The 12,808-nt window shown below is 35.0% G+C and overlaps 1 protein-coding gene across 6 annotated transcripts in view; it reads right to left on the reverse strand.

The window, feature by feature from the left end:
* Window positions 1-898: 898 nt before the first annotated feature.
* The window catches only part of LOC111508336 (myrosinase 1-like), a 40,973-nt gene continuing 29,063 nt past the window's right edge, over window positions 899-12,808 (reverse strand). For 2 of the 6 annotated variants that reach the window (XM_074184359.1, XM_074184358.1), the window contains exons 4-7: window positions 11,574-11,867; window positions 5,539-5,676; window positions 3,720-3,826; window positions 899-1,236 (exon numbers count right to left, since the gene is read on the reverse strand). In XM_074184359.1, coding sequence (XP_074040460.1) covers window positions 1,110-1,236; window positions 3,720-3,826; window positions 5,539-5,676; window positions 11,574-11,867 — 666 coding nt within the window. In that variant the 3' untranslated portion in view covers window positions 899-1,109. The remainder of the gene's footprint in view (window positions 1,237-3,719; window positions 3,827-5,538; window positions 5,677-11,573; window positions 11,868-12,808) is intronic. The other 4 variants (XM_074184361.1, XM_074184360.1, XM_074184356.1 and 1 more) reach the window with 3 other exon arrangements.

A 12,808-nucleotide genomic window follows, 5' to 3' on the forward strand; every position in this document is an offset into this window, starting at 1 on the left:
AATATTATAACATATCAGATTGGAAAAGTTTCTCATCTAATTTTAGACCCTCCATCAGAAAAATTGATGGTGAGAAAGTACTTTGGGCTACTATAAAAGTATTGCGTGTCACCAAAGAGGATCCAAATTCAATTTATTATAAAGATACTTTCGATACAGAATCTTTCAAAAACATAATGATCACTTAAAAAAATAACGAAGGAAATAATAGACCTAGTGCAAAAATATCGTTTGAAAAACAAACAGATCTTTTGAGCTTCTTCAAGAGTTTAAAAAAGGGCAAAAGGTGGAGCATGCGGAGAGTGAGTAAACTTCAAGTAATATTGGTTACCCTTTTTCATACTTTTCGTCATAAAAATTCCTATTTTTATGCCAAGGAATAGTACTTAATAGTTAGTTTTGTTAATTGTTAAGGGTTTATATTCGTTTTACATGTAAAACAAATGTTTCTTCTTTCTATAGCTGTTTTCATTAACTCGACATTCGAAGGACAACTTTAGAAACGAAAGTAAAAGACAAATTCTCAAATTCCAACAATTCATGCAATACAGGGTTATTGTCAAAAATGAGAAATGACGTTAAGTGTACTGATGTTCAGAAAAATATAAAACAATACAAGGACTTATTCAACATAAGTAGGAATAACTTATACCTAAAACAAAAAAGTGATTCCAATACTGAGATAACTTCGACCAAAAACCGAGATATATTTGAAATATAATTTTTTTCTCAATGTAATACAAATACATTTTACAAAAAAAAAGTTAAAAACACACATAAACACAATTGTATTCTCTAGTTTTTGTGCCTTCTCACAGTTCTCTTTTGGGTGTGGAAATACCAGTGTGCTAAACAGATTATGAAAAATATGAAAATTTCAATGCGAACATTACGTTTGTTCAAATATGAGTTAGTCGCTTGTTCCATAATATCATCTTTTTCTCTATGACAACTCAATATTGTCGATGTCAAAATTTATATAAAGCAATATTGGTATTCATAATTATCAGAAATTTCACCGAATGGAAGTAAATGGAACTTGAATAAGTATGATCTGTTTATTCGAAATAATTCACAAATAAGATGGTAAAATTTTCTCTGCAAGCCATTTATGTGTGCAAATCCTCTGGTATACGACCGGTAGCTGTTAACTTCTTGTAAAAATGTGCTAACTTCTTCCTAATCCTCGTTTTGTTGGGATCATTTTGGTCGATGTAAAAAAGGCCAAAGTGTGCGCTTTAAAAAAAATGTATCTCAATGTCTGTCTATGAAACAAAAGTGTTGTTATACCTTCTCAATAGTTCATGTGACAAGTGTGCAGAATGAACCAATTCTATTTCTATGTAGATAGCAAACTTTGATACAGAACAACATTTTGCACGAATTTTTCGACTAATTTTTCAAGTTTTCGAAAACCTTTAGAGTTGGGAGGTTGGTTGAATTTGAAGTCAAATAAACGGCGTATAGAAATCGGAAAAAGTATTAGGCGTTTTTAAGATATTCGACTTAGAGTTCTCATCTACCAAAATGAAATAGAAATAGTAATTTTTCTGAATATTTTATACACATACTCATTTGGTGTTGAACATTTTTCCAAAGACATTCTGTTTTATATTGGCCACTTTCAACTCTTTTTTTCAAAGATGGACACGTGTTTCTTTCTTTTAGATTTGAATGCTCTACTTGAATTTCATGACACCATGAAATATGACAAAATTTAAATTTTCAAATATCTTGAAATATCCTGTTTTTTTCTCAATTTCGGTACACTGTTTACTTGACCTTTGAAATACGCAATTTTTTTCATCAACCTTCTGACTTCGAAGGTTTTGGAGTTCCTAATAGTAGCCTGCATAAAATATTCAGCTTGTATATACGACTGAAATGTGTTATTTGGAAATTATATCACTGAAGGTTTTCGAATCACTTTGCAAGTTAGGTCTTTTGAGTTCATGAATTTCTGAACAGCACTGTACACTTGTATGTATGAATTTGGTCTAGGAACTTCGCAGTAGGTAAAAGCTGCTATCTGGAAGTGCAGAATAAAGTCTCCTATCTCCATCTCAGTTGAGGTAAAAACTTTCAGCATTGGGATGTCCAATCGAATCGGATGATATTTTCTATTGTGTGCTTTCTGTGATTCAGTCACCCTAAATTTTTTTAGTACGTTCATGATCCCGAAAAGCTGATTTCGTGGTTTATAACTTCTAATCCAGGCCAACTGTGCTGAATTCATTTTGAAATGAACCCTTCTTGAGGTTCAGCTTGTTTTGGTAATATCTCTATAAGATACTTGAGGTGATCATCAACTAGTTTTTTCTATCACAATTTCATCATTCAGATAGGCAGAACAAGTTATTCGTGTAAGACCTGCCACAATCAGTTTCACTAACCTTTCAAAAGTGGCCAGAGTTTTGCATAATCCTACTATAGAGGCTTTGAACTCGTCCATATCCAGCCTGAAATTCGATTTCGACTTCGACTTCGGAATGATCTTCGATTTCAGTAACTACTTTTCAGAACCAACGTATTTTGGTTGGATCAATCTAATGGAATAGTTGTTACTGACATCAGTAAGCTGGCTGCAGACACATGTTAATGCGTTCTTCGTCAGTAATACTATTGGAGAACTATGAAATGCTCTCTCCAATGATACCTCTTCTGAGCATGGTATCAAACATATTACCTATCAATTTCTGCTTGGCGAATAGGAGTGATGTCTGGAGTGATGTCTAATTGATTATACATCGGCGACTGAAAATATCCCAATTATGGCTTTTGTTTGGCCCGTTACTATTTTGATAACCAAGTTTTCCAGATACCTGTATAATGTCTTGTCGAAAAAGTGAGTTACAAGCTACCTTGTAAATACTGAATATGCATAGTCATAGTCTCCCATACAGCTGATCTGGGCCAATAGACTCTGTCCGAAATTTTTTAGATTAAGTTAAAAATCTTGGGTCATTGAGAATCTGAAGTCGAAACATGTTCCAACGTGTTGACTCTTTATCATTTTTTTGTCGATTATTTTGCGAACCCCATTTTGCCTCTGATGCAGAAAACTCACATCATATCATTTGCAAACTATGGGATACTTGATCTACCCTTTTTGGAACATCTTTCAGAGACTCGTATCATAATCTGGCTACCAATTCAGCGATTATTAGAGAATTTCATGCAGCTTGGTGTTCTTCAAACAGTTGAGCGAGGCCTGTACCTGCGATCATTCTTCTTATCAGATCCCACATATTCTGTAATATTTCCAGTACCTGATATTAAAGAGATAGCAAGTACAGGAGCCTCTTCTTCCTACTACCAAATGTTGACTTCAGTAACTGTCTTGAATTTGAAAGCTATGTGGCCCACGATGATTATCAAACGTTGGAGATTTGGGAGTTTTACTGAGCAATGACAGTTCCTAATCATCCCTTCTTCGTTTCATCACCTATTGCTTCAAGTATTTGATCATTATTTTTTCGAAAAAGTGTATTTCTCTAGCATTTAGAAACCTCTTCCGATGCATGATAAGTTTTCACGATAACTCATTACCAATGTATATTTTTTGATACATATTTGTAAAGTGCTTTGCTGATCTAGAAATTCGTGTAGCATGCTGTGCAGTGAAAGTTTTCGATTTTTTTTTGACGCACAACTTCTGAAGAAGTATTGTTTATTAGAAATTAGAAAGATTCAGCGAAAATGTGTGACTATGGTAATACCTGTATCCAAATGACCATTCAAAGTTGTCAAGCAGACTCCAAGTCAATGCAGCAAAAATTCTGACTTCATCCTTGTAGATAGCATCATGGAATGCACTTAAATACATCTGAAATATAGAAATTGATATTGAATTGATTGAAAGTATATGGTTTCGTCATGTTTCTGTAATCTGTCATACAGAGATTGGAAATAAAAAATAAATTACGCTTTCGTACATTTCAGTTAATGGAGGATCATTTTCAGCGAATATCATGGAATAAAAAAAAGTACACTTTTTCTTTTCCATTTCCTTATCAAAATTTTCAGAATGAGCATAAACCTTTCAATGTATATTACAATTTCATCATTGTGAGCCGAATTAGAATAAAATATGGAATTTTGTATAATCGAAAATATATTTTCTATTCAAACAACTACAAGATGTACTTGAACTCACTGAAACGAAAATATATTCATGCAGGACAGTACCTGAATCCAATCACCATCAATCTACCCAGGAAGATGAATCATCAAGACTTTATTTGTGTTAGTTGAATAGACACCGTCTGCTTACTGTTTCTAGGGTCAGAGGACTGTTAAAGGGGATACAGAGTTCCAGATCTATATGGAAGAATTTACTTAAAATCCAAGCATACCACCCAAAACTGGAAAATGCCGCCTCCGCCCACTTATATTTATTTTCACCTTTATTATCTTTATGATTTCAGCTTTCAGATATCCACCAATTGATTAACATTTGGTCATAGGTCTTCCGGAAATGAAACATTCATTACTGTTCTTTCTGTGTTGAGCCTATTCATTTACATGAATCTATGTCCTGCACCTAGCACAGGATAGGATTTGAAATAAAAATATGTATAATAAAAATGAAGTTCAAATATATTATGGCATATTGTGATTTGAAATTACAATTTCACTTTCGTTCGATTGATGACCTATTCATTTTATAGAAATTCATATTGAATGGTTAGAATGCAAGACTCGATAAGAGATCGCAAATAACTTTACGATTCTACATCCGCAAGCTGCGTATGTAAAAGAAATCGTAAAGTGAATTCGCAGAGCAATACAAATATTAGGAAAAGCATCCTGCAAATAATGCGCATAGATATGCTGAAAGCGATACAAACCGTTAGCCTTTTCTATTACACCGAACAAAAGTGTAACTTGCTCTCCTGCGGGCGAGCAGGCGTATTTTGAACTATGCCTACGCGCCTCAAGAATAACAATGTTCGTGCCTAATGTAGGTCAAAGTTAGGTGAATGATGAGTTGTCCATTCGTCTGTGAAGTGTGAATTTGGTCGCCCTCTGAACTTGCCGCCTGGGGTATAGGCTCTGGCTTGCCCCCGCCTAGATCCGGGTCTGCATAACAGTCTCACAAAAACTCAAGACACATACATTAAACGTGAACTACTCCAAGAATTGCATTAACCAGATACTATCAGGCGAGTCATATATCAGTAAACCCAGAAACCGTTGGGGGTTCGTATTGGCAACATGAAAAAATACTCATTGAGAAGAATCAACAAATCATCACATGTTTTGATCTACCAACATAAATTTATGGAGCATATGAGGAAATGGTACAAAAATTCGTCAAGAATCAGAAGTTTATCAGATTTTCATTCTCAGTCGAGTATCTTGATGAAAAACTTGATAAAAACTTCAGTGCTGTCGTGTTATATAGAAATATTTAGTTTTGACAAGAAACAGTCTAGAAGGCTGAAGTTATGTTCAATAAACACTTCAGAATTCCTTCAAATGAGGCTTCAAAAAAAACTTCCCACCTTTGATATTTTTTCGTTTCAAAGTACTCACCCTAGAAAATCTAATTCTCTCATTGTCTTCTAAAGTTGTTCCGTTATCAGAATAACCATATTCGCTTATGAAAATTTCAGGATTATTGTAAGTTTCCTTCAACCATTTGAACATTTTTCTCGTACCCCACGTTGTAACCTACATAATATAAAAAATGTTTCAACAAAGATTTCAATAGGATATTATTGAATTTCACTAGTTCGGACTTCCATTGTCTACTATATAAAATGATTTGAAATCCCTGAAACAACTAAAAAAGAAGAATTAAAAATGAGATAGCTGAAAATAATAATTATATTAACCAAAATAAACCTGAAATGAAATAATAGTGAAATAAAATACAAGTAAAAATAGAACAATTGAATAAAGAAAAATAAAGAAATGAAAAAAGAAAGGAAATAAAAATGAAAAGTGAAGAATTCCAAGTCACGTTAGTTCACGACGTTTCGATTGTTAGTATCTACAATCCTCTTCGGGTGGCGACTGAACTGATTCCTCCGAGAGATGACTATTTATAGGTCGTTCGAGTACTTTCACTTATCCCCGCTTTCCATTTTCCGCTTCACTGGTTCCGTGGGAGATGACCGTTTTGGCGGGAGTTGGCCATTTTTCGCTTGATGATGGGTTTCCATATGTTGCGTATTTCTACGCTGGCTTGGCTAAATACGTTGTTGGACAACATGTATGCGGCTTCCTTGAATTTTCTCCTAAACCAATGTTCCTCTCTGTGCAAGATCTCAGCTTGGGACCACTCAATGTTGTGTTGATGGGTCCAAACATGGTCTGCTATTCCTGATTTGCTGGTTTCCCCTCGCTGTGTGTGTTTCTTGTGCTCGACAATTCACAATGGCCTCTTAGTTTCACCAATAAAGGATTTTCTGCACTTACAGGGTATCCGGTAAATGCAATTCTTGGAATCGCAGTCCGCGTTTGGTGGCCTGGTTTTCGTGAGGCTGCTACGGATAGTGTTACCGGATCTGAAGCACGTTCTGATGTTGTACTTGGAACCAATTCTTCTTATCCTCTCCGATAATCCTCTGATGTAGGGAAGTGCAAGCACTGGTTGTGACGGCTTCTCTTCCTTGTGAGGCTCCTGCTGTCTCCTAGCCAAAGTCTTTTCTACCATCGCTTTGGAGTAGCCATTCCGTTGAAGATCATTTTTGATGATGTCTAGTTTCTTCTCGAGACCTTTCTTCGTATTACAGAGCCCAAAAGCACGGTCTAATAGAGTCTTGATGATTCCTCTTTTAGTCGATTGATGGTGGTTGGATTCGTGGTTCAGATACTGTCCCGTATGAGTGGGTTTTCGGTATACAGATGTTTCCCACTTAGTGTCGGTCCTCTTCACCAAAACGTCTAAGAATGGCAATTCGTTGTGGATTTCCTTCTCCATTTTGAAATTGATAGAAGGTCTTACGCTGTTGATGTGTTTCAGGAAGGCGTCTAGTTCAGTATTCTCATGGTTCCATATTATGAAGGTGTCGTCAACATATCTCAACCAGACTCGCGGTTTCTTGTGGGCTTCTTCAATGGCTAGAGTTTCAAACCACTCCATATATATGTTGGCTATGACTGGTGATAGTGGCGTACCCATTGGCAGTCCCTCATCTTGTGTAAAGAATTCGTCGTTCAGTTGGAAATAACAGTTACGTACACAGCATCCTAGTAATTCCATGATCACTTCTATAGGTAGATTCGTTCTCTCTTTTAGGTTCCCGTCTTTGGATAGCTTTCTCTGTATGATTTGGAGTGCTTCTTCGACCGGAACGTTGGTGTAAAGGCTTTCCACGTCGAAACTAATTAGTTGATCTTCCTATGTGACCTCAATTGGCCCTAGTAGTTCGACAAAATGCCTTGAATTCTTCACGAAAGACGATGTTTTCCTTGTAATGGTTGTATTAAGGGAAGTAAAAATCTAGACAAGTTTTGAGTAGCCGAATCTCTGGAGCTGATGATCGGTCTAAGCGGAACGTCCTCCTTGTGGATTTTGGGTAGTCCATACAAGTGAGGGGGCTTACTGTGGTGCGGTGTTAGCGATGATCTTTCCTTGTCCGAAAAATAGACTTGGTGTTTTTTAAAATCTGGTACAACTTCCTTTCGATTGATGCAGTAGGGTCCCGTACGATCTTTGTGTATCGTCCCTTCTGAAGAACCTCTTGGATCTTCTGTTCGTAGAGAACGGTATCCATTACCACAGTAGCGTTTCCTTTATCTGCAGGTAGGATCTTGATGGTGTTGTCTCTACGTAGGCCGTTCAGAGCTCTACGTTCTTCATTGCTGATGTTAGATATTGGAACTGGTTCTCGATCCAGCTGTTCTCTAATTTTCCATCTGAACTCTTCTGCCTCGGTCTGGTCAATGAGGGAACTGATGGATTCCACTGCAGTAATTATCTCCAAAGTGGGCACAGATGTTGGCGTAATGGCGAAATTTAGGCCTTTTCTCAACAAGGATTCCTCTATTCCCGTGACGGGAATAGAGGAATCCTATAAATAGTCATCTCTCGGAGGAATCAGTCCAGTCATCACCCGAAGACGATTGTAGATACTAACAATCGAAACGTTGTGAACTAACGTGACTTGGAATCTCTTCACTTTTTATTTTTATTTTCTTTCTTTTTTCATTTCTTCATTTTTCTTTATTCAATTGTTCTATTTTTACTTGTATTTTATTTCACTATCATTTCATTTCAGGTTTATTTTGGTTGATATAATTATTATTTTCAGCTATCTCATTTTTAATTCTTCTTTTTTAGTTGTTTCAGGGATTTCAAATCATTTTATATAGTAGACAATGGAAGTCCGAACTAGTGAAATTCATCATGAAACATTGTCAATCACCTTCAAACATAGGATATTATTACAGCAAATTCCGAACAACAATTAAGAGAGGTTCGATGTAAACATTCCACGAAAACAAATGCTATGAACTTCTCAAATTCTTAACTACGAATCCGAATTCTTTATTTCTACTGAAGGATAAATATAAAGAAATTGATATTCATTAATCTTCTTTCAGAAGAGGCAAAATTTACCAAACCAAACTTCAATTCAAGTTATGGCAGTTAGAGGATCTAAGCCAAAGAACACGGAACAAAGAAAGTTAACACTTGTAGAGCTTCATGATCCGGGTTGTCTTTGCAAACATCTAAGATCTTTCAAATCAATCGGAAGATTTTAATGAAATTGTGTCAAGTAAAATAATTTTGTCGGGTTCTACCAATCAACTTTTTTGGCTATTAAGTAATATGCACGATATAGAAAATTGAAAATATCTCGAAAACGATCCAGCGTTGTTGAGAAGGTGTATCTTTTTTACTTAGAAAAGGTGTGGGAATTTTGTGGAAAGTACCAAAAATTTATTGTCAAAAAAGTTAGGGCAATTTGAAATAAATAATGACAGCGTACACAGCGCCCTCTAGATGTTACATGAAAAGTTATACGAAGTTATAATTTCCCACGTCAAAAAAACCCCGGGTACCGAATTTCGTGCAAATAACTTATTTTTGCAAGAGTTATACAATATATAGAGAACAATATATATATATATATATATATATATATATATATATATATATATATATATATATATATATATATATATATATATATATAAATATATATATATATAGGGATAAAGATGCAATTGAGTGTGTATATAAAAAGGGAAAATTTGTGGACAGAACATTCAAAAAATGTGAAGTTTTCATTTTTGGTAACCAGTTGTTATCCATCTTTACAATTGGCTGCACCGCGCTGATGAGGCCAATAGCCAGAAACGCGTGTTCGCGGTTTGCCCCTTTTTTGACTGTTCTGTCCACAAAATGTCCATATATATATATATATATATATATATATATATATATATATATATATATATATATATATATAATATATATATATATATCTATATAATCTAAGTTTTCACCTTGTTGTTGACCTTGCTCAACTCACTTCTTACTATAATGGTAAAATGGTAACCAGTTCAGCATATATATATATATAATATATATATATATATATATTATATATATATATATATATATATATATATATATATACTAATAATAACTCAAGAACGAATGAACCGAAGCTTAGAATAGGAAGAGGGACACTTTTTATCCCGTTCGACCGCGTTTCCGTGAAGTCACCAAGAAGTCACTATATAGCAAAAACGCATCTGACATGTAATAACAAAAAAGGTAAATGACAGCTAAACGTAATTTTGTCAATGGTTAATGAAGGCAATTGATGATGGAAATGGCGGTTTATATTTCCTGGATGCACCTGGTGGAACTGGTAAGACATTCTTGATGTTATTAGCTTTAGCTACTGTTCGTGCGAGATCCAACATTGCGCTTGCAGTTGCTTCTTCTGGAATAGCAGCCACATTCTTAGAAGGATGCCGTATGGCTCATTCAGCATTAAAATTGCCATTAAATCTATAAACTATTGAAGAACCAACATGTAATATTTCAAAAAACTCCGCCATGGCCAAAGTTTTATCAGCATCGAAAATCATCATATGGGACGAATGCACAATGGCGCACAAACGTACATTAGAAACAGTTAACCGAACATTGAAAGATCTACGCAATGACTCGACATGTTTTGGAGGTGCAATGATTTTACTGTCTGGCGATTTCCACCAGACACTGCCAGTAATTCAAAGATCAACGGCTGCCGACGAAATAAACGCTTGCCTCAAATCATCAAGTATATGGCGCTATGTGAAGAAACTTCAGCTGACAACAAACATAAGAGTTGCATTGCTTAGTGATACATCTGCTGAAGATTTCTCTGAGCAATTGCTGACTATCGTAATCGTCGAGTGCCGGTCGACGAATCGAGCGAATTGATTTCATTTCTTCAGAATTTCTGTAACTTTGTCTCGTCGAAAGACGAACTCATCAGCAAAGTATTCCCAAATATAATTACCAACTATAAAAATAATGAATGGTTGAGTGAGCGAGCAATTTCAGCGGCTGAGAATGAAGATGTAGATGACCTAAACTACATAATTCAGAATGATATCATTGGAACAATGCATCCATTGAAATCAATTGACTTTGTAACAAATGCAGATGAAGCCACCAACTATCCTATTGAATTTTTAAACTCCTTGGATGCGCCTGGCTTACTACCGCACAATTTACGCCTGAAGGTTGGCTCCGTAGTAATCATGCTTCGGAACACAAACCCACCAAAACTGTGCAACGGTACACGTTTGGTGGTAAGTAAATTAATGAAAAATGTGATTTACGCGACGATACTCAAAAGAAAATTCGAAGGTGAGGAAGTTCTCATTCCGAGGACTCGATGATCCCAACCGATATGCCGTTTGAGTTTAAAAGACTTCAATTTCCAATTTTCTCATGCATTCACCATGACCATTAACAAATCACAAGGCTAATCCTTGAAAGTTTGTGGTCTGATTCTGGAAAATCAATGTTTTTCACATGGTCAATTATATGTGGCATGTTCACGGATAGGAAGTCCAGCTGCGTTGTTTATACTTGCGCCTAATAATAAAACAAAAAATGTCACAAGGGGCTTAACTGAAGAGTGCAACCTAATGAAGAATAATTGAAACACTTTATCAATAAAAAAAATAAATTAATGAAATCAAAAATGTGCTTTTTTATCGTCTCCAAGGCGAAACGAAATTCGCAGGGTCAGCTGGTACATATATAAATTGTAAATTATACTCGAAGATTCCCACGGACAAAATATGATGAGCTGTTTTTCCGGATTTCGTTTCGAGTTCTGTGGTTTTTATTCCCATAAGAATTATTTTCACGTTTCGGCAATGTCTCATTCTCCATCTTCTGGTGATGTCTGAAGTTTTACGACTAGTCTTATCTAATTGTAGAAATGATCCTTATGAGGATGAAACCTGAAAAATCAGCCCATCATATATATGCGACTTTTGATGATATTATGAAGGTTGTGAAAATTACTTTTTAAAAACCCCTTACAAAATGAATTTGCAACTATAAATATTGATTATTCTATATGGAAATGAAAACAACTCACTGTGCGGCCCAATGAATTTTTATCCCATGACGGATCGACCGTGATGAGAACGCCAGCATTGATTTCATTGCGGCTCTTTTCAATATTATTATCTGAATCATATTCAGCGTAGTTAGTATAATAGTGGTTAACTCCTAGAAAATCGAACGTTCCATTGATAAATTCAATTTCATCATCAGTTAATTTGGGAAGTTGAGAGATCGGCAAGTTTTCCATCAATCTTCTATTTTCCATCCTATCTTCTACCACTTTTGGCCACCCACCTTTGAGAATTGGATGTGCAAAAATACCAATCTGAAAAATACAAGTTCAGAGAAAATGTATACGAACAAACCATTTCAAATAATACTGAATTGGTAGTTTCGTAAAATGTATACGCTGAAATGCAGTTGGGAGAAAGAAAAAATGCACACGGATAACTCATTAAATATGCTTTACAACACATACTTTAATTAATTGCGTTCTTTTCCTCTTCTCTCAACGAGGAAAAATATCAATGTCAGATGTAAGTTACGTGAAAGAGTATGATTTTCAGAAGATAATATACAATGTTTCATGATTCTTCGTCATAAGGGCGCTGTAAACTAATTATTCTAATAAAAAGGGGCCTATGATATCTCTTGATGGGTATTTCATTTTAATATTCAGAACTTTTCCGTCTTTTTCATAATTTGAGTTAACTCAAGTATATTACCATACTCAACAACGACATTGAAATTATTATTTGTGATAATTAGGTAGATATAGAGTGAAATATTCAAACATTGTTAATTTCTCACCGGTAATTTGAATTTCTATTTCAAACTATCCACTCATATCGCACATCCAAGGTGAAACAAAATATTCAAAATTCAAATGGAATACGTTTTTGTAGTTAATGGTCATATCATAGAAGAGTTTCTCCTGATGAATAAATGATGATTACACTCTCAAGAACTGTGAACTCTTTAGTATATTGAAGTTGTAACAGTTTCCAATTTTTTGAGAATCACTTTCATTCGGCAAACATTCATTCCAAGGGATTATTAATCAGATTATCTATAATTATTAACTTCAAATACATCATGCTCACGTGAAGTTGATTGGTGAAAACCAATAATTTTCCATGGTGGGTACTTTTGATACCAAGCTATTCAAAATAAGAAGAGCCATCATGGGAAAATCGAGAAATAAAGTTTTTTCCCTTTTCGAATATCTGTGGAACTATTCGAAATTTAGTTCCTCGAGTCAAATCT

The sequence above is a fragment of the Leptinotarsa decemlineata genome, unplaced genomic scaffold (assembly GCF_025532065.1).
Source record: "Leptinotarsa decemlineata unplaced genomic scaffold, Ldec_3_MD MMD2_tig00026354_RagTag_RagTag, whole genome shotgun sequence".
NCBI classification, from domain to species: Eukaryota; Metazoa; Arthropoda; class Insecta; order Coleoptera; family Chrysomelidae; genus Leptinotarsa; species Leptinotarsa decemlineata.